Raw genomic sequence first — 19,398 nt, 5'->3', positions numbered from 1 at the left:
CCCATCCTCCTCACCCCCATTTCCCTCTCACCTTCCACGGGTCTTGGTCCCCTCTCACCTCCCCTCCCCTCCTCACTCTTCCTCACTCCCTCCCCTCCTCACCACCCCCCTCCTCACCCCTCCCCCTCCTCTCCTCTCACCCCCGTTCCTCACCTCTCCCCCCCCTCCCCCACCTCCTCCCTCGCCCCCGCCGTTCCTCACCTCTCCCCCCCCCTCTCACCCAATTCACAATTCACAATTCAAATCGCTTTATTGGCATGATAAGTTACATCTTATGTTGCCAAAGCATCAAAATACATTTATGGTTGAGCACATAAACGCAGTTCTATTCATACAGTGTATAAACAGGTATATCCCTGAGTGTATAAATATACATTCGCATTGTTTATATATATTCTTTTCTTAGTTTACTGGTTGTCCCTCTGTTCATGGCAAGCTGTAACATAGTGTGCCGCCAGTGTTACACAGCTTCTCTCCTCTCCCAGTAGGAATGGGAGTTTTTGGTTGTTATTCAGATTTCTGAATTCAGGGCATATTTGTGAGAATTTTTGGTAGAAATTCTCCCTGATGCCCTGATATTTTCCACAGGCTGTGAGGAAGTGCATCTCTGTCTCCACTACTCCCTGACTGCAGTGAGAGCATATCCTGTCTTCTCTTGGCAGCCTGGTCTGCCTGTGTCTGCCTTTTTCGATCGCTAGGCTATGTTTGCTAAGTCTGTACCTTGTCAAGGTTCTTCTCAGTTTGTTATCTTTTACCATGGTCAGGTAATCAGCTATGTTGTATTGTCTGTTTAGGGCCAAGTAGCAATTGAGTTTGCTTTGGGTTTTTGTTGTTTCTGCCCAATATGTCAGATATTTTTCCTTTTGCTTAGCGACGATTGTGTTGGGTCGAATTCTTTGTGTTACCCTGTCACTGTCCTGGGGCTGGTTATTGTTAGTAGTTACTTCACTGAGTCCCAGGACTAGTTGACTGAGGGTATTCTTCTTTATGGTCAGCTCTTGGCATTTCAGGGCGTCGTAGTGATAGCATTGGGGGTTGCTCATTTGTAGGTGATTCCAAAATTTGGTGGCTCTTTTTTGGATAGTGATTATTAATGGATATTGGCCTAGTTCCGCCCTGCATGCATTGTTTACTGTTTTCCTTTGAGTCCGGAGGATACTTATACAGAATTCTGCATGTAGGATCTCAATTGGGTGTTTGTCCCATTTTGCAAATTCTTGTTGAGTTAGCGGTCCTCATACCTCACTGCCATAGAGTGCAATTGGTTCAATTACTGATTTGAAAATTTTGAGCCAAATGCTAATTGGGATTTCTATTTGGATTGATTTTTTGATGGCATAGAAAGCCCTTCTTGCTTTCTCTTTCAGTTCATTCACAGCCAGTTTGAAGTTTCCCGTAGAACTGATTTTTAAGCCCAAGTATGTGTAGTTAGTGGTTTGTTCAATTTTGGTTGTTCCTACTGTGAAATTTATTTTGGGTCCCTGATGTTTGGATCTTTGCTGGAACACAAGGACTTTGGTTTTTTGGGGATTTATTGTCAGGGCCCAAGTCTGGCAGTACGACTCCAGCAGGTCCAGGTTCTGCTGTAGACCCTCTTTAGTTGGTGACAGCAGAACCAGGTCGTCTGCATAGAGGAGGAATTTAACCTTGGATTCATATAGGGTGAGGCCGGGTGCTGTAGATTGTTCAAGTAGTTTTGCCAATCCATTTATGTAAATATTAAAGAGTGTCGGTGAGATTGGCGAGCCCTGCGTCACCCCCCGCCCCTGTGGGAAGTATTTTGTTTGTTTGTCTCCAATTTTAACTGCACATTTGTTGTTTGTATACATTGATTTAATTACATCATATGTTTTCCCTCCTACCCCGCTTTCGATAAGTTTCAGGAATAAACCGTCATGCCAGATGGAGTCGAAAGCCTTCTGGAAATCTACAAAGCATGCGTAGATTTTGCTTTTGTTATGGTGAACGTGTTTGTCAATTAGGGTCTGTAGGGTGAAGATATGATCGGATGTTCTATAGTTTGGCAGGAATCCAATTTGGCTTTTACTCAAGACATTGTGCTCCTCAAGGAAGTTTATAAGTCTTTTGTTTATGATGCTACAGAATACCTTCCCCAGGTTACTGTTTACACAGATGCCTCGATAGTTGTTTGGGTCGATTTTGTCCCCACTTTTGTATATGGGCGTTATGAGTCCTTTGTTCCAGATATCAGGGAAATAACCGACACTCAGAACCAAGTTGAAGAGTTTTAGGATAGCCAGTTTCATTTTGTTGTCTGTGTGTTTAATCATCTCGTTTAGTATGCCGTCTGTCCCGCAGGCTTTTCCTGGTCGCAGGTCCTTGAGTTTTTCAAGAAGTTCTTTTTCTGTTATTATGGCGTCTAGCGGGTTTTGGTTATCTTTTATGGCCATTTCTAGCTTTTCCAGTTTTTTGCATATTTGTTGTTGCTCTGGTCTTAGTGTGTTTTTCTGGTATAATTTTTCAAAGTGGTTTACCCATGTGTCCCCATTTTGAATGGCCAAATCGTCGTGTTGTTTTTTGTGTAGTGTTTTCAAGTTTTCCCAGAAACAATTGGAATCAATGGATTCCTCCATGGAGCTGAGTGTATTCTTAATATATTGCTCTTTTTTGGTTCTGAGTGTGTTTCTGTATTGTGTTAGTGTCTGACAATAAGTAAGGCGTAATTCCTCGTTTTCTGGATGTCTGTGTTTTTGGTTTGATATTTTTCCAAGTTTTTTCCTCATGTTATGGCAATCTCGGTCAAACCATTTTTCATAGTTTTTTGTTTTGGGTTTGTTCTTGCGAGCTTTCAAGTTTGCATTTGTTGCCAAATTATCAAAAATATTGTTTAGTTTAATAACTGCCCGGTTTACGCCTTCTTTATTGTGAGTGTATATGTTATCCAGAAAGGTGTCTAAGAGAGCTTGAGTTGATGCATTGCTAATTGTTTTCTGGTATTTTTCCGTGTCGTTTTTGGCCCATCTGGACGATTTTTTGGTGTTGTACAGTTTACTGGGTTGTGTTTCTATGTTGTTTGTTTCTGTCTTTTTGAGGAACATAGTAATTTGACTGTGATCTGACAGTGTTGTTTGTGGTTTGACTGTGAATGCTCTGAAAGAGAATGGGTCTAAGTCTGTAATCATATAGTCTACTGTGCTGCAGCCAAGAGGTGAGCAATAGGTCGATCTTCCTAGGAGGTCTCCTATGAACCTACCATTGACAATGTACAGACCCAGGTTTCGACAGAGCTGTAGTAGCTGTTTTCCGTTGGTATTTGACTGCTTGTCGCAGTTATGCCTGTATGGAAGGGAAGGGATGTCAAAGTGGTTATTCCCGAAAACGTAATTGTTTCCCTGATTATTGGTGAAGTCTGGTTCTTCGCCCGTTCTTGAATTGAGGTCCCCACAGATCAACACGTTCCCCTGGGCCTGGTATTGGATAATTTCCCCCTCCATGTTGGAGAAGGTGTCCTCTTTAAAGTACGGGGAATCGATTGGAGGGATATAAAGTGCGCAAATGTAAACATCTTGGGTGTTTGAGATAATCTCCCTCTCAAGTTTGAGCCACATATGGTTTTCGCCCTTTTTTATAAATTTGATGTAATTCTTAAGTTCTGTTTTAAACCAGATCAGTATGCCTCCGGAGTCTCTGCCTTGGGTTACACTTGGTAATTTATTGGAGGGGACCACCAGCTCAGTGTACCCTTGGGGACAGCCAGTGTGTCCTTTTCCTTTATACCAAGTTTCCTGTAAAATGATAATATATGATAATATCTAGGTCTTTAGTTTCATCTATGAACTCTGGGGTCCTACTCTTCACTTCTCGCACTGAAGAGCGTAGACCTTGGATATTCCAGGTCGAAATATATAAGGATTTCATGTTAAGTTTGATCTTTTACTATGATAGGTTAAAGAGTGGTACGTGTTTGTCGTGTCTAAGTGTGGGAAAAAAAAGATCACTTCAGTTGTCTATAAAAGTTAATACAATTTGGTTACAGTTCTTTCTATTAATTAGTCCTTGATCCATAAGGCGGAAGTAGATGCTGCTGCACATCTGCTTATTGTCTCTTAATGGATTGTTTCTGTCTGAGGTATTGCGTACGTCCTGTGCATCTCTCCCTCTGTCTGGCTGGGAGCAGTCCTATTCCCCTGTGGGACAGGAGTGGTGCAGGTCTGATATTGTTGTTTTGCATGGGGATCCTCTCTGGTCTCGGTTGGTGTGTTGGTGGTCTTTGTAGTGTTCCTGATATGTACCTCGCTGATCTCTGGTGGTCGGGGGGGGGGGGGGGGGGTCCTCTTGGAGTCTGGGTATGGACCCGGTTAAAAGCGACGTCCTTCAGGGCTTTAGCAAAGATCGATATTCTTTGCCTTTGGATGTGGACGTGGTCGTAAAGACATTCCTCATCGAGGGTGGGGTGTTGGGCCAGGTGTACGTTGTGGTTTGATTCGCAGTCTCTTGCTATGCTGGCATTTATCTCATGAATTGTGTTGTTGTTGAAGTCTGTTCTCGGCAATATTGTGGAAACAGTGATTCTAGTGTTTGGAAATGTACTGCTTGCCTTCCTAATCATTGCTCTGAGCGATGTTGCTACCTCTTTCTGTTGGGCCTTTAGGTCATTTGTGCCCGTGTGTATTATTATGTGTTGGGGGGAGCCTAATCTGGCTTTGGTCAGCCATCCCATGGCTCTGTTTGTTGTTGGGCACCAGATCTTTTCTACTTTACTTCTAGGGAATAGCTTTTTCTCCCATAGAAATTTCCCATTTGAGTCTATGAGTATTACGACGTCAGCCTTGTTTGTGTTTACTGTCTGGTGGCTTTCGCTTGGACTCATAGTGTGTGTGCTGGGCTGGGGTGTCTGGTGTGTGCGTACCTCTTGTGAGCGGCTCGCTTGTGGTTCCACGGTGGTGGGGGAAGATTGCGAATCAGTGTGCTGGTCGGTCTGTGTGGCACCCCTTGTATTGTGTGTCTGTTGCTTTTGTTCCGTGTGGGAGTGCAGCCGTTCCGTCCGGTTCTGTCTTGTCTTATCTCTAGCCTCTGGTTGCTGGTCTAATGGTGTTATCTCTCCTCTATGGCTCTCTTCTTTTTCCTGCAGCTCTTTCACCTGATTCCTAAGTAGATTCACCTGGTTCTCAAGTAGCTTCAGCTCTCTCTTGTGTCTCTCCCTCTCCTGATTTTGATCGTCATTCATTTTGAGGAAGTCCTCTCTAAGTTTAACCATCTCTATCTCTAATTGATTAAATTTATCTTTTGGTTGTATCTGGCTGTGTGATCCCGGGGTATGTGTCTGGTCGGCCCTGGAAGGCTCACTCACTTCCTGGCTAGGCTGCTCTTCTCTTGGTGAGCTGGGAATGGTAGGGGGACTATGTGTGGCTTCCTCCCTGGTAGTTATGCTGGGGTTTGTCAGTTGTATCGTGTGGCTGTGGTTCCCCGGGGTTAGTGTCTGGTTTGAACTGTGTGGCTCGTTCACCTCCTGACCAGGCAGATTTTCTCCTGGTAAGTTGTCAATGTTGGGGGGAGTGCGGGCCACTTTGGGGCTGTTCCTTCCCCCCTTAGTTAATCTTTTCAGTGTCCTGAAGGCCGTTGCAAATTTGTCGAGGTTGCCTTGCACTAATATTGTTCCGGTATTGTACGCGTTGACCGTCGTGGTTGAACTGTCTCCTGGTGTGTTAATTTTCATTATGGACCCATTTGCGGTATTTTCTAGCTTAACATTGGTATAGTGTGATTTTATTGCTGTGATCCAAGCCGCTGGCTGATTTGAGTAGAAAATGAGGTTACTTTTTGTCCCATTGTTGTAACAGTCAGCAAAAAGAGTTTCTGGTTTTTCTCTCATCTGATCATGCTTGATCGCTTTTATAGCTTTTTTTGCGGTGTTGGGGGAATCTGGAAGCGGGGCTGTTGTGGATCTTCTGATTCGCTCATTTTGGGTAAAGTATTGTTGATCTTAGAATAAGCTTTTCTGGGGCCCCGGGTTTGGTGTTTCCCTCTCCCAGTTCGCGAACTTTCCCGGTCCCCCTCTCCGACCCCGTGGTCCCTGAGCCTCGGCTCCTGGGTTCACCCTTCTCAGGTCTGAGTCTGTGAGCCGCTGTTTCCCGGTGCCTTCGGGCTGTTCCCCTCCCCCTCAGAGGTCTCTGGGCCTCTGTCTCGGCCTGGCTCCTCGGGCCTTCCTCCCTGGGCCCTGTACTCACGGTCTTGGTTGCGAGCCTTCTGGTTGCTCCCCTTCTCCTCAGAGGTCTCTGTGCCTGATGGCCTGGCTCCTCGGGCCTTTCCCGTGCTGGATTGTTAGGCTGCGGCCCGAGTCCCCTCAGCTGTGCCGGTTGCTGGATTTCTGGGCTGCGGCCCGAGTCCCCTCGGCTGTGCCGATTGCTGGATTTCTGGGCTGCGGCCCGAGTCCCCTCAGCTGTGCCGATTGCCGGGTTGCGTTCCGAATCTCCTCGGCTGTGCTGATTTCTGGGATGCGGTCCGAGTCCCCTCGGCTGTGCCGGTTGCTGGACCGCTGGGCTGCGGCCCGAGTCACCTCGCCTCCTCGAACTCGGTCCCGATGCCGCCGACTCAACCGCCGCTGCTGAAGCCCCGTGTGGCTGCCATTCAATGGTTTGTGTAGTTCTTCTCTTGTTTCTTTTTATCCCTCTATTTTCCTCTGTTTTTTTTCTTTCTTTGGTAGTCTTTCTGGCGGTCTTTTCCTTCTCCACTTTGTCCAGACTAATCTAAACTTAAACTAAACTAAACTAACTTAACTAGAACTAAATTTAATTTTAAAACCTTTTAAAAATTGAAATGAAACTTTTTTCCCCACTCTAGACACTAAAAACACTAAAATCTCAGCAGCCCATCTTCAGCGTGTATTCACTCCGTCTGCAAACACACACTCACCGACTCTCAGTCCCCCCTCACTCACCGAATCTCAGTCCCTCACTCACTGACTCTCAGTCTCCCCTCACCCCCTCCCTCCCCACCTCCGCTCCCCCCTCTGACCCCCTCCCTCCCCACCTCCCCCCTCTCACCCCCTCACCCCCTCCCCTCCCACCTCCCCACCCCCTCCCCCTCCCCTCCCACCTCCCCTCCCACCTCCCCACCCCCTCCCTCCCCTCCCCCCCTCACCCCCTCCCTCCCCCTCACCCCCTCCCTCCCCCTCCCTCCCCCTCTCACCCCCTCCCTCCCCTCCCCCTCACACCCCCTCCCTCCCCCTCTCACCCCCTCCCTCCCCTCCCCCTCACCCCCTCCCTCCCCTCACCCCCTCCCTCCCCTCCCCCTCACTCCCCTCCCCTCCCCCTCACCCCCTCCCCCCCTCCCTCCCCTCCCCCTCTCACCCCCTCCCTCCCCTCCCCCTCTCACCCCCTCCCTCCCCTCCCCCTCTCACCCCCTCCCTCCCCACCCTCACCCCCTCCCTCCCCCTCACCCCCTCCCCTCCCCACCCCCTCCCTCCCCACCTCCTCTCCTCCCTCCCCCCCCTCCCTCCCCTCCCCCTCACCCCCTCCCTCCCCTCCCCCTCCCCCTCACCCCCTCCCTCCCCTCCCCCTCTCACCCCCTCCCTCCCCCCCTCCCCCTCCTCCCCCTCCACCCCCTCCCCCTCTCACCCCCTCCCTCCCCCTCTCACCCCCTCTCACCCCCTCCCTCCCCCTCTCTCCCCCTCCCTCCCCTCCCCCTCACCCCCTCCCTCCCCTCCCCCCCTCCCTCCCCTCCCCCCTCTCACCCCCTCCCTCCCCACCTCCCCTCCCCCTCTCACCCCCTCCCCTCCCCCTCTCACCCCCTCCCTCCCCCTCTCACCCCCTCCCTCCCCACCCTCACCCCTCCCTCCCCACCTCCCCTCCCACCCCCTCCCTCCCCACCTCCCCTCCCACCCCACCTCCCCTCCCAACCTCCCCACTCTCACCCCCTCCCTCCCCACCTCCCCTCACCCCCTCCCTCCCCACCCACCCCCTCCCTCCCCACCCACCCCCTCCCTCCCCACCCACCCCCTCCCTCCCCCTCCCTCCCCAACCCCCCCCACCTCCCCTCCCCCCAACTCCTCCCCTCCCCCCTCCCTCCCCAACCCCCCCACCTCCCCTCCCCCCCACTCCCCACCTCCCCCCCTCCCTCCCCAACACCCCCCACCTCCCCTCCCCCCCACTCCCCACCTCCCCCCCTCTCACCCCCTCCCTCCCCACCTCCCCTCCCCCCTCTCACCCCCTCCCTCCCCACCTCCCCTCCCCCCCACCTCCCCTCCCCCTCTCACCCCCTCCCTCCCCACCTGCCCTCCCCACCTCCCTCCCCACCACCCCTCCCCCCTCTCACCCCCTCCCTCCCCACCTCCCCTCGCCTCCCCACCTCCCCTCTCTCACCACCCCTCTCTCAATTCAATTCAAATCGCTTTATTGGCATGACAAGGTACATCTTATGTTGCCAAAGCATCTAAAAACATTCATGGTTGTACACATAAATATAGATCTATCCATACAGTGTATAAACAGATATATCCGAGTGTATAAATATACATTCATATAATTTGTATATACTCTTTTCTTATATTTAGTGGTTGTCCCTCTGTTTATGGCAAGCTGTAACATAGTGTGCCGCTAAGGTTACACAATTTCTCTCTTCCCCTAGTAGGTATGGGAGTTTTTGGTCGTCATTCAAATTTCTGAATTCCGGGCATATTTTTGTGAATTTTGGGTAGAAATTCTCCCTTATGCCCTGATATTTTCTACAACTTGTGAGGAAGTGCATCTCTGTCTCCACCACTCCCTGACTGCAGTGAGAGCATATCCTGTCCTCTCTTGGTAGCCGGGTCTGCCTGTGTCTACCTTTTTCGATCGCCAGGCTATGTTCACTAAGTCTGTACATTGTCAAGGTTTTTCTCAGTTTGCTATCCTTTACCATGGTCAGGTAATCAGCCATGTTGTATTGTCTGTTTAGGGCCAAGTAGCAATTGAGTTTGCTTTGGGTTTTTGTTGTTTCTGCCCAATATGAGAGATATTTTTCCTTTTGCTTAGTGACGATTGTGTTGGGTCGAATTCTTTGTGTTACGCTGTCACTGTCCTGGGGCTGGTTACTGTTAGTAGTTACTTCACTGAGTCCCAGGACTAGTTGACTGAGGGTATTCTTCTTTATGGTCCTCTCTTGGCATTGCAGGGCTTCGTAATGATAGCAGTGGGGGTTGCTCATTTTTAGGTGTTTCCAAAATTTGGTGGCTCTTTTTTGGACAGTGATTATTAATGGATATTGGCCTAGTTCTGCCCTGCATGCATTGTTTACGGTTTTCCTTTGAGTCCAGAGGATGCTTTTACAGAATTCTGCATGTAGGATCTCAATTGGGTGTTTGTCCCATTTTGCAAATTCTGATTGTGTTAGCGGTCCCCACACCTCACTGCCATAGAGTGCAATTGGTTCAATTACTGATTTAAAAATTTTGAGCCAAATGCTAATTGGGATTTCTATTTGGATTGATTTTTTAATGGCATAGAAAGCCCTTCTTGCTTTCTCTTTCAGTTCATTCACAGCCAGATGAAAATTTCCCGTAGAACTGATTTTTAAGCCCAAGTATGTGTAGTTAGTGGTTTGTTCAATTTTGGTTGTTCCTAGTGTGAAATTTATTTTGGGTCCCTGACGTCTGGATCTTTGCTGGAACAAGGACTTTGGTTTTTTGGGGGTTTATTGTCAGGGCCCAGGTCTGGCAGAACGACTCCAGCAGATCCAGGTTCTGCTGTAGACCCTCCTTAGTTGGTGACAGCAGAACCAGGTCATCTGCATAGAGGAGGAATCTCACCCCCTCCCTCCCCACCTCCCCTCTCTCACCCCCTCCCTCTCCACCTCCCCTCCCTCCCTGTGGTAAACCACTTTTACCGTTCACTATCGTTACACTATAGTTATCACTGTTAGATCGTTTCCCTATAGTTATCACTGTTCACATTGTTGTGTCACTGTACGAGGTCGCCTCTTGTCACGCTGCTATACCTGGGCTGACCACTGCCGACTCCGCCCATGGCTCCACCTACCTGCCCAGGTATAAAGGTGGTCGACTGGCTGGTATTCCTCCTTCTTGGATCCGATCACCCACGAGGGTGGGCTCTGTTATTTAGTCAATAAAAACCTATAGTTACTTTCTTAACTCGTCGCTTTTCATTGGGCGAATTGATAGGTATATCAATTTTATTGACTAAATTTTAAAATGTCGTCACTTGAGCAGCCAAACAACCAGTCAACGGAGCAGCCAAACGACCAGCCAGACGCCCAGCTACAACAGCCGGCTTGGCTGCGAGCCCTCAAACCACCGTACCTGGATCTAAACCCACAAGCAACAAACGCAGCCCTCGACTTCAAACACTGGCTGTGCTGCTTCGAATCCTACCTGGAAGAATCCGGCGTCCCTCAGAGATCCAAACTAAGAGTTCTGACCGCCCAAGCGAGCCCTAAAGTATACGCACTCATCCAGGACATTACTACTTACGAGGCCGCTATCAACCTACTGAAACAGCAGTACCGGAGCCCGGTAAATTCCATGTATGCCAGACACCTCCTAAGATCCCGCCCGCAACAGCCAGGAGAGTCTGTAGCTGAATTTTTACGGGCGCTACGAACACTCGGCAGGGACTGTGACTTTAAAGCAGTATCGGCTGCAGAAAACACTGAAGATAACATCCGCGATGCCTTCGTGAAAGGCCTTCGGTCCGACTACTCACGGCAGAGACTGCTGGAATCAAAGGACCTCGACCTGAACACAGCTGCAGCCTTGGCCTACTCCCTAGAAGTGACCCAGCGGGACCTCGAGGTGTATTCCAGGTACAGTTCGCGACTCTGGGACTCGGGCCCGACCCCGACCGCAATACCCCTCGTAGCGCCGCCCCCGGGACCTACCTCAGCGTCGGCGTCCCGGACCCGATCGGGACCACCACCCCCCGGTACCGGCTGCGACATCGGAGCCCCGCGACCGGGCCGCCGGCTGCTTCTTCTGTGGGCAGGCGAAACACCCGAGGTCGCGCTGCCCAGCCAAAAACGCGACGTGCTCCAGCTGCCTGAAGAAAGGCCACTTCGCGAAGGCCTGCAGAGGGAGAGCAGCAGAGGCCAGCAGTGCCTCATGCGAACTGTGGGGGCGGCCATCTTTTATCAAGGCCACAGATGAGCAATGGGGCGGCCATCTTTGATCCAGGCAACCGACGCCAGCAGTGCCTCATGTGGGTTGTGGGGGCAGCCATCTTCTCCGCCATTTTGCCCCACCTCGTGGGCGCCTCCATTTTACCCACCACGCTCGACCGCCACCTTACCTCCAGACCTGACGACCGCTTCACCTACAGACTACAGCGACCCGCTCAGCCACACACTAGCCTCCGTCACGCTAGACCAAGCTCGCCCGCATCAGCTGTCCAAGTCAATGATGGACATCAAAGTAGACGGCCACGCCACGACCTGCCTGTTCAACAGCGGAAGCACGGAGAGCTTCATACATCCAGACACGGTGAGCCACTACTCCCTCACTGTCCAGCCAACGCGCAACCGGATCTCGATGGCATCGAGGTCCCACGCCACAGACATCAGCGGCTACTGTGTTGTGACCCTGTCGGTTAAGGGCACGGAGTATAAAAACTTTAAACTCCTCGTCCTGCCCCAGCTATGCGCTGCCGTCCTACTAGGGCTGGATTTTCAATCCCACCTCCAAAGCGTCACTCTAGCATACGGTGGACCCCTCCCCCCGCTCACAGTCGACAACCAGCAGCCTTTAAATCGCCCACCGCGTAACACCTGCGGCCTATCCACCCTCAAGGTCCCGCCACCTTCCCTGTTCGCTAACCTCAACCCCGACTGCAAACCCGTCGCTACCAAGAGCAGGCGTACAGCGCCGGGGACAGAGCTTTCATTAGCTCTGAGGTGCAGCGTCTCCTGAAGGAGGGCATCATCGAGGGGAGCAGCAGCCCCTGGCGTGCCCAGGTTGTAGTCGTTAAGACCAGCAATAAAAACCGCCTGGTCATCGACTACAGCCAAACCATAAACCGGTACACCCAGCTGGACGCATACCCCCTTCCCCACATATCTGATATGGTCAATCAGATTGCTCAATACCGGGTATTCTCTACCATCGACCTTAAGTCAGCCTACCACCAACTCCCTATCCGCCCCGAGGACCGCCAGTATACCGCCTTCGAGGCGAATGGCCGCCTCTACCACTTCCTTAGGGTCCCCTTCGGCGTCACCAACGGGGTTTCGGTCTTCCAAAGGGAGATGGACCGGATGGTTGACCAGAACGGGCTGCAAGCCACGTTCCCCTATCTAGATAACGTCACCATCTGCGGCCGCGACCGGCAAGACCATGACGCTAATCTGGAAAGATTCCTCCGTACGGCCCAACGGCTGAACCTCACCTACAATAAGGAGAAATGTGTGTTTAACACCTCGCGCCTTGCCATCCTCGGCTGCGTAGTAGAGAACGGAATCATCGGCCCCGATCCCGAAAGAATGCGTCCCCTCATGGAGCTACCCCTTCCCCACTGTCCAAAGGCGCTGAAGAGAACCCTGGGGCTCTTCGCCTACTATGCCCAATGGGTGCCGATTTATGCGGACAAAGCCAGACCCCTCATGAAGTCCACCTCCTTCCCCCTTACGGAAGAAGCGCGCGCGGCCTTCTCCCTCATCAGGGGAGACATTGCTAAGGCCACTATGCACGCAGTGGATGAGTCCATCCCCTTCCAAGTGGAGAGCGATGCATCCGACTTCGCCCTAGCCGCTACCCTCAACCAGGAGGGGAGACCGGTGGCCTTCTTCTCAAGGACCCTACAGGGCCCCGAGATCCGACACTCTTCGGTCGAGAAGGAGGCCCAGGCGATTGTGGAGGCGGTACGCCGCTGGAGGCATTACCTCGCAGGCAAGCGATTTACCCTCCTCACCGACCAGCGTTCGGTCGCTTTTATGTTTAATAACAAGCTGAGGGGTAAAATCAAGAACGACAAGATCTTGAGGTGGAGAATCGAGCTATCCACCTACGATTATGATATCTTGTACCGGCCTGGTAAGCTGAACGAACCCCCTGACGCTCTATCGCGAATTACATGCGCCAATGCGCAAATTGATAGACTTCAGACCCTCCACAACGACCTCTGCCACCCCGGGGTCACCAGGCTTTACCACTTCATTAAGGCCCGCAACCTGACCTACTCCATCGAGGAGGTCAGGACCATGACCAGGAACTGCCAGACCTGTGCCGAGTGCAAACCGCACTTCTTTAGGCCGGACAGAGCAAGCCTGATCAAGGCCACCCGCCCCTTCGAGCGCTTGAGCATCGATTTTAAGGGGCCCCTCCCGTCCTCTGACCGTAATGTGTACTTCCTCAACATTGTTGATGAGTACTCCCGTTTCCCCTTTGCCTTCCCCTGCCCAGACATGACCAGCACCACGGTCGTTAAATGCCTGAACGACCTCTTTGCCTTGTTCGGGTTCCCAAACTATATACATAGTGACCGGGGCGCCTCCTTCAATGAGCGAGGAACTCCGTCAGTTCCTACTAGCGAGAGGCATCGCCACTAGCAGGACCACCAGCTACAACCCCCGAGGGAACGGCCAGGTGGAAAGAGAGAATGCGACGGTATGGAAGGCCGTCCTCTTAGCCTTAAAGTCTAAGGGCCTGCCAACCTCTCGCTGGCAGGAGGTCCTCCCGGCGGCGCTGCATTCCACCCGGTCAATGCTTTGCACGGCCATTAACGCCACCCCCCATGAACGAATGTTTGTTTTCCCCAGGAAGTCGACTACGGGAACCACTCTACCAACCTGCTGACCTCTCCGGGGCCTGTCTTGCTGCGAAAGCACGTGAGGGCCCATAAAACGGACCCCCTGGTCGAGAGGGTGAACCTCCTGCACGCCAACCCCCAGTACGCCTACGTGGCATACCCAGACGGGCGGGAGGACACAGTCTCCTTACGAGACCTCGCACCCTCGGGCACTTCCGGAGACACCACCGCTACCCCCCCCCACCACCCCCCCAATTCCAGCCCAGGTAGACGGTACGCCGGAACCCCAAGAGCCTTCGCCTACCTCGCAGACGCCAGCATTAACACCGGAGATAGCAACACCGCCGCTGCGACGATCAGACAGGCTTACGAGGCCTCCGGACAGTCTGACATACCAGAACTGGTAGTACACTTCACCCCGCCGGACTCAAATCTAAACAAGGGGTGAATGTGGTAAACCACTTTTACCGTTCACTATCGTTACACTATAGTTATCACTGTTAGATCGTTTCCCTATAGTTATCACTGTTCACATTGTTGTATCACTGTACGAGGTCGCCTCTTGTCACGCTGCTATACCTGGGCTGACCACTGCCGACTCCGCCCATGGCTCCACCTACCTGCCCAGGTATAAAGGTGGTCGACTGGCTGGTATTCCTCCTTCTTGGATCCGATCACCCACGAGGGTGGGCTCTGTTATTTAGTCAATAAAAACCTATAGTTACTTTCTTAACTCGTCGCTTTTCATTGACGAATTGATAGGTATATCACTCCCCACCTCCCCTCCCCCACCCCCTCCCTCCTCACCTCCCTTCTCTCACCCCACACCCTCCCCACCTCCCCTCCCTTCTCTCACCCCTCCCTTCACCACCCCACTCTCACCCCCCCCCCCACACCACCCCACACACCCCCCCTCCCCCACCACCCCCTCTCACCCCCCACCCACCCCACCACCCCCCACACCCCCCCTCCCACCCACCTCCCCTCACCCCCTCCCACCCCTCTCTCACCCCCTCCCACCCCACCACCCCTCCTCACCCCCTCCCACCCCACCCCCCTCACCCCCACCCACCCCACCTCCCCTCACCCCCTCCCTCCCCACCCCCCCTCCCTCACCCACCCCCTCCCCCACCTCCCCTCCCTCACCCCCCCCACCCCACCCCCTCCCTCCCCACCTCCCCCCCCCACCCCCTCCCCCCCACCTCCCCCTCACCCTCCCCCCTCACCTCCCCTCTCACCCCCTCCCCCCCCCTCCCCACCTCACCTCCTCGCTCCCCCTCACCCCCTCCCTCACCCCCTCCCCTACCCCTCCCTCCCCCACCCCCTCCCCTCCCTCCCCCACCCCCTCCCTCCCCTCCTCCACCCCCCCACCCCACCTCCCTTCTCACCCCCTCCCACCCCACCTCCCCTCCCCCCTCCCTCCCTCCCACCTCTCAGCCCCTCCCTCCCCCCTCTCAACCCCCACCCCCTCCCTCCCCTCCCTTCTCTCACCACCCCCCCAACCCCCCTCCCTCCCCCTCCCACCCCTCCCTCCCCTCCCTTCCCCCTCCCACCCCTCCCTCCCCACCTCCCCCCTCACACCCCTCCCTCCCCACCCACCGCTCCCCTCACCTCCCCCCTCACCCCCTCCCTCACCTCCCCTCTCACCCCCTCCTCACCTCCCCTCTCACCCCCACCCCTAACCCCCTCCTCACCTCCTCACCTCACCCTCTCCCTCACCTCCCCACCCCACCCCCTCTCCCCTCCTCCTCCCCCCACCCCCTCACCCCCTCCCTCCTCCTCCCCCCTCACCCTCACCCCCGCGCTCCTCCTCCCCCCTCACCCTCTCCCTCCCCCCTCCCTCCCCTCTCACCCCCTCCCCTTCACCCCCTCCCCTCCCTCACCACCCCTCTCCTCTCACCTCACCCCCTCCCTCACCTCCCCTCCACCCCCTCCCTCACCTCCCCCCACTCCCGCCCCTCCCTCCCTCACCCCCTCCCTCACCTCCCCCCTCTCCCGCCCCTCCCTCCCTCACCTCCCCCCTCACCTCCTCTCACCTCCCCTCACCCCCTCCCTCACTCCCCTCGCCCCCACCCCTCCCCTCTCACCCCCAACCTCACCCCCCACCCCACCCTCCCTCTCCCCTCACCCCTCCTCCCTCACTCCCCCCACCTCCCCTCACCCCCTCACCTCCCTCACCGCCCCCCTCCCTCACCGCCCCCCTCCCTCACCTCCCCCCTCCCTCTCCTCCCTCCCCCCCACCCTCTCCTCCCACCCCCTTCCTCTCCCCTCCCACCCCCCTCTCCTCCTCCCTTCCTCTCCCCTCCCACCCCCCTCTCCTCCCCCTTCCTCTCCCCTCCCACCCCCCTCTCCTCCCTCTCCCCCCCTCTCACCCCCTCCCTCTCCCCTCTCACCCCCTCCCTCTCCCCTCTCTCCCCCTCCCTCTCCCCTCTCTCCCCCTCCCTCTCCCCTCTCTCACCCCCTCCCTCCTCACCCCCTCCCTCCCCTCTCACCCCCTACCTCACTCCCTCACCCCACCCTCCCTCTCCCCTCACCCCTCCTCCCTCACTCCCCCCACCTCCCCTCTCCCCCCTCCCTCACCTCCCTCACCGCCCCCCCTCCCTCACCGCCCCCCTCCCTCACCTCCCCTCCCACCCCCTCCCTCTCCTCCCTCCCCCTCCCCCCCACCCTCTCCTCCCTCCCCTTCCTCTCCCCTCCCACCCCCCTCTCCTCCCCCCTTCCTCTCCCCTCTCCTCCCTCTCCCTTCCTCTCCCCTCCCACCCCCCTCTCCTCCCCCCTTCCTCTCCCCTCCCACCCCCCTCTCCTCCCTCTCCCCCCCTCCCTCTCCCCTCTCACCCCCTCCCTCTCCCCTCTCTCCCCCTCCCTCTCCCCTCTCTCCCCCTCCCTCTCCCCTCTCTCACCCCCTCCCTCCTCACCCCCTCCCTCCCCTCTCTCACCCCCTCCCTCCCTCCTCCCCTCTCTCACCCCCTCCCTCCTCACCCCCCCTCCTCACCTCTCCTCTCACCCCCTCCCTCACCTCTCCTCTCACCCCCTCCCTCACCTCTCCTCTCACCCCCTCACCTCACCTCTCCTCTCACCCCCTCCCTCACCTCTCCTCTCACCCCCTCTCTCACCTCTCACCCCCTCCCTCCCCTCTCTCACCCCCTCCCTCCCCCCCTCCCCTCTCTCACCCCCTCCCTCCCCCTCCCTCCCCTCTCTCACCCCCCTCCCTCCCCTCTCTCACCCCCTCCCTCCCCCTCTCTCACCCCCTCCCTCCCCTCTCTCACCCCCCTCCCTCCCCTCTCTCAATTCAAATCGCTTTATTGGCATGACAAGGTACATCTTATGTTGCCAAAGCATCGGTGCCGCTATAGGTCCGGGGGAGGGTTGAGGGCGGCTCCCAGCCATCCGCAGGCCACGCTCCGTGCGGCCCAGCCGCTCCTTGGCATAACTACAGCAGCGGGCCCGATCCTGCTCTCCCCGCACAACTTCACCCAGAACCGCGACACAGCCCAGCAACAACCTCCGGGTCACCGACCGCTGCTCCTCCCCCCCGCCCCGATAACCCAGGGCGACCGCTCCTCCTCCCCCCCGCCCCCGGTAACCAAGGACGACCGCTCCTCCTCCCCCCGCCCCCGGTAACCCAGGGCGACCGCTCCTCCTTTCCCCCGCCCCCCGGTAACCCAGGGCGACGGCTCCTTCTTTCCCCCGCCCCCGGTAACCCAGGGCGACCGCTCCTCCTCCCCCCGCCCCCGGTAACCCAGGGCGACCGCTCCTCCTCCCCCCGGTAACCTAGGGCGACCGCTCCTCTCCTCCCCCCCCACCCCCGAGACAACTGCGGTCCCTACCTCTTCCCCCTTTAACCCAGGGCAGCAATTCAATTCAATTCAAATCGCTTTATTGGCATGATGATGACAAGGTACATTTTATGTTGCCAAAGCATCGAAAAACATTCATGGTTGTACACAAAAATACAGATCTATCCATACAGTGTATAAACAGATATATCCCGGAGTGTATAAATATATATTCATATAATTTGTATATACTCTTTTCTTATATTTAGTGGTTGTCCCTCTGTTTATGGCAAGCTGTAACATAGTGTGCCGCTAAGGTTACACAATTTCTCTCTTCCCCTAGTAGGTATGGGAGTTTTTGGTCGTCATTCAAATTTCTGAATTCCGGGCATATTTTTGTGAATTTTGGGTAGAAATTCTCCCTTATGCCCTGATATTTTCTACAACTTGTGAGGAAGTGCATCTCTGTCTCCACCACTCCCTGACTGCAGTGAGAGCATATCCTGTCCTCTCTTGGTAGCCGGGTCTGCCTGTCTACCTTTTTCGATCGCCAGGCTATGTTCACTAAGTCTGTACATTGTCAAGGTTTTTCTCAGTTTGCTATCCTTTACCATGGTCAGGTAATCAGCCATGTTGTATTGTCTGTTTAGGGCCAAGTAGCATTTGAGTTTGCTTTGGGTTTTTGTTGTTTCTGCCCAATATGAGAGATATTTTTCCTTTTGCTTAGTGACGATTGTGTTGGGTTGAATTCTTTGTGTTACGCTGTCACTGTCCTGGGGCTGGTTATTGTTAGTAGTGTTAGTAGTTACTTCACTGAGTCCCAGGACTAGTTGACTGAGGGTATTCTTCTTTATGGTCCTCTCTTGGCATTTCAGGGCTTCCTAATGATAACATTGGGGGTTGCTCATTTCTAGGTGTTTCCAAAATTTGGTGGCTCTTTTTTGGACAGTGATTATTAATGGATATTGGCCTAGTTCTGCCCTGCATGCATTGTTTACGGTTTTCCTTTGAGTCCAGAGGATGCTTTTACAGAATTCTGCATGTAGGATCTCAATTGGGTGTTTTTCCCATTTTGCAAATTCTTGTTGTGTTAGCGGCCCCCACACCTCACTGCCATAGAGTGCAATTGGTCCAATTACTGATATAAAAACGTTGAGCCTCCTCCCCCCTCTCACGCACACGCCCCTTTTCCCCTCTCACCTTCCACGGGTCTTGGTCTCGCAGATCCCTGAAGTCCTTCCCATAGATGGCTTTCATGGCCTGCACCTCGGTCTCCTGCTTGTCGCAATGAGACTCCTCCTGCTCCGGGCCGCTCATGGTCGCAGCTCCGACCGCCGGTGCCGCTATAGGTCCGGGGGAGGGTTGAGGCGGGCTCCCGGCCCTCCGCAGGCCACGCTCCGTGCGGCCCAGCCGCTCCTCGGCATAACTACAGCAGCAGGCCCGATCCTGGTCTCCCCGCCCACTTCACCCAGAACCGCGACACAGCCCAGCAACAACCTCCGGGTCACCGACCGCTGCTCCTCCCCGCCCCGATAACCCAGGGCGACCGCTGCTCCTTTCCCCCGCCCCGATAACCCAGGGCGACCGCTGCTCCTTTCCCCCGCCCCCGGTAACCCAGGGCGACCGCTCCTCCTTTCCCCCGCCCCCCGGTAACCCAGGGCGACGGCTCCTTCTTTCCCCCGCCCCCGGTAACCCAGGGCGACGGCTCCTTCTTTCCCCCGCCCCTGGTAACCCAGGGCGACGGCTCCTTCTTTCCCCCGCCCCTGGTAACCCAGGGCGACCGCTCCTCCTTTCCCCCGCCCCCCAGTAACCCAGGGCGACGGCTCCTTCTTTCCCCCGCCCCCGGTAACCCAGGGCGACGGCTCCTTCTTTCCCCCGCCCCTGGTAACCCAGGGCGACCGCTCCTCTTCCCCCCCCCCCCCCCCCCCCCC

General features: G+C 55.1%; 1 protein-coding gene across 1 annotated transcript in view; it reads right to left on the bottom strand.

Moving 5' to 3' along the window:
• The window catches only part of LOC147109677 (eIF-2-alpha kinase GCN2-like), a 39,456-nt gene extending 20,430 nt beyond the window's left edge, over positions 1–19,026 (bottom strand). The window contains exon 1 of the mRNA XM_086003762.1: positions 18,668–19,026. Within this exon, the coding sequence (XP_085859888.1) occupies positions 18,668–18,784 (117 nt within the window). The 5' untranslated portion in view covers positions 18,785–19,026. The remainder of the gene's footprint in view (positions 1–18,667) is intronic.
• Between the last annotated feature and the right edge of the window lie 372 nt (positions 19,027–19,398).

The sequence above is a fragment of the Somniosus microcephalus genome, chromosome 12 (genome assembly GCF_052327205.1).
Source record: "Somniosus microcephalus isolate GS21.2 chromosome 12, FLI_Smic_1.0, whole genome shotgun sequence".
In the NCBI taxonomy this organism is placed as follows: domain Eukaryota; kingdom Metazoa; phylum Chordata; class Chondrichthyes; order Squaliformes; family Somniosidae; genus Somniosus; species Somniosus microcephalus.
This window is presented reverse-complemented; position numbering and strand designations above follow the sequence as displayed.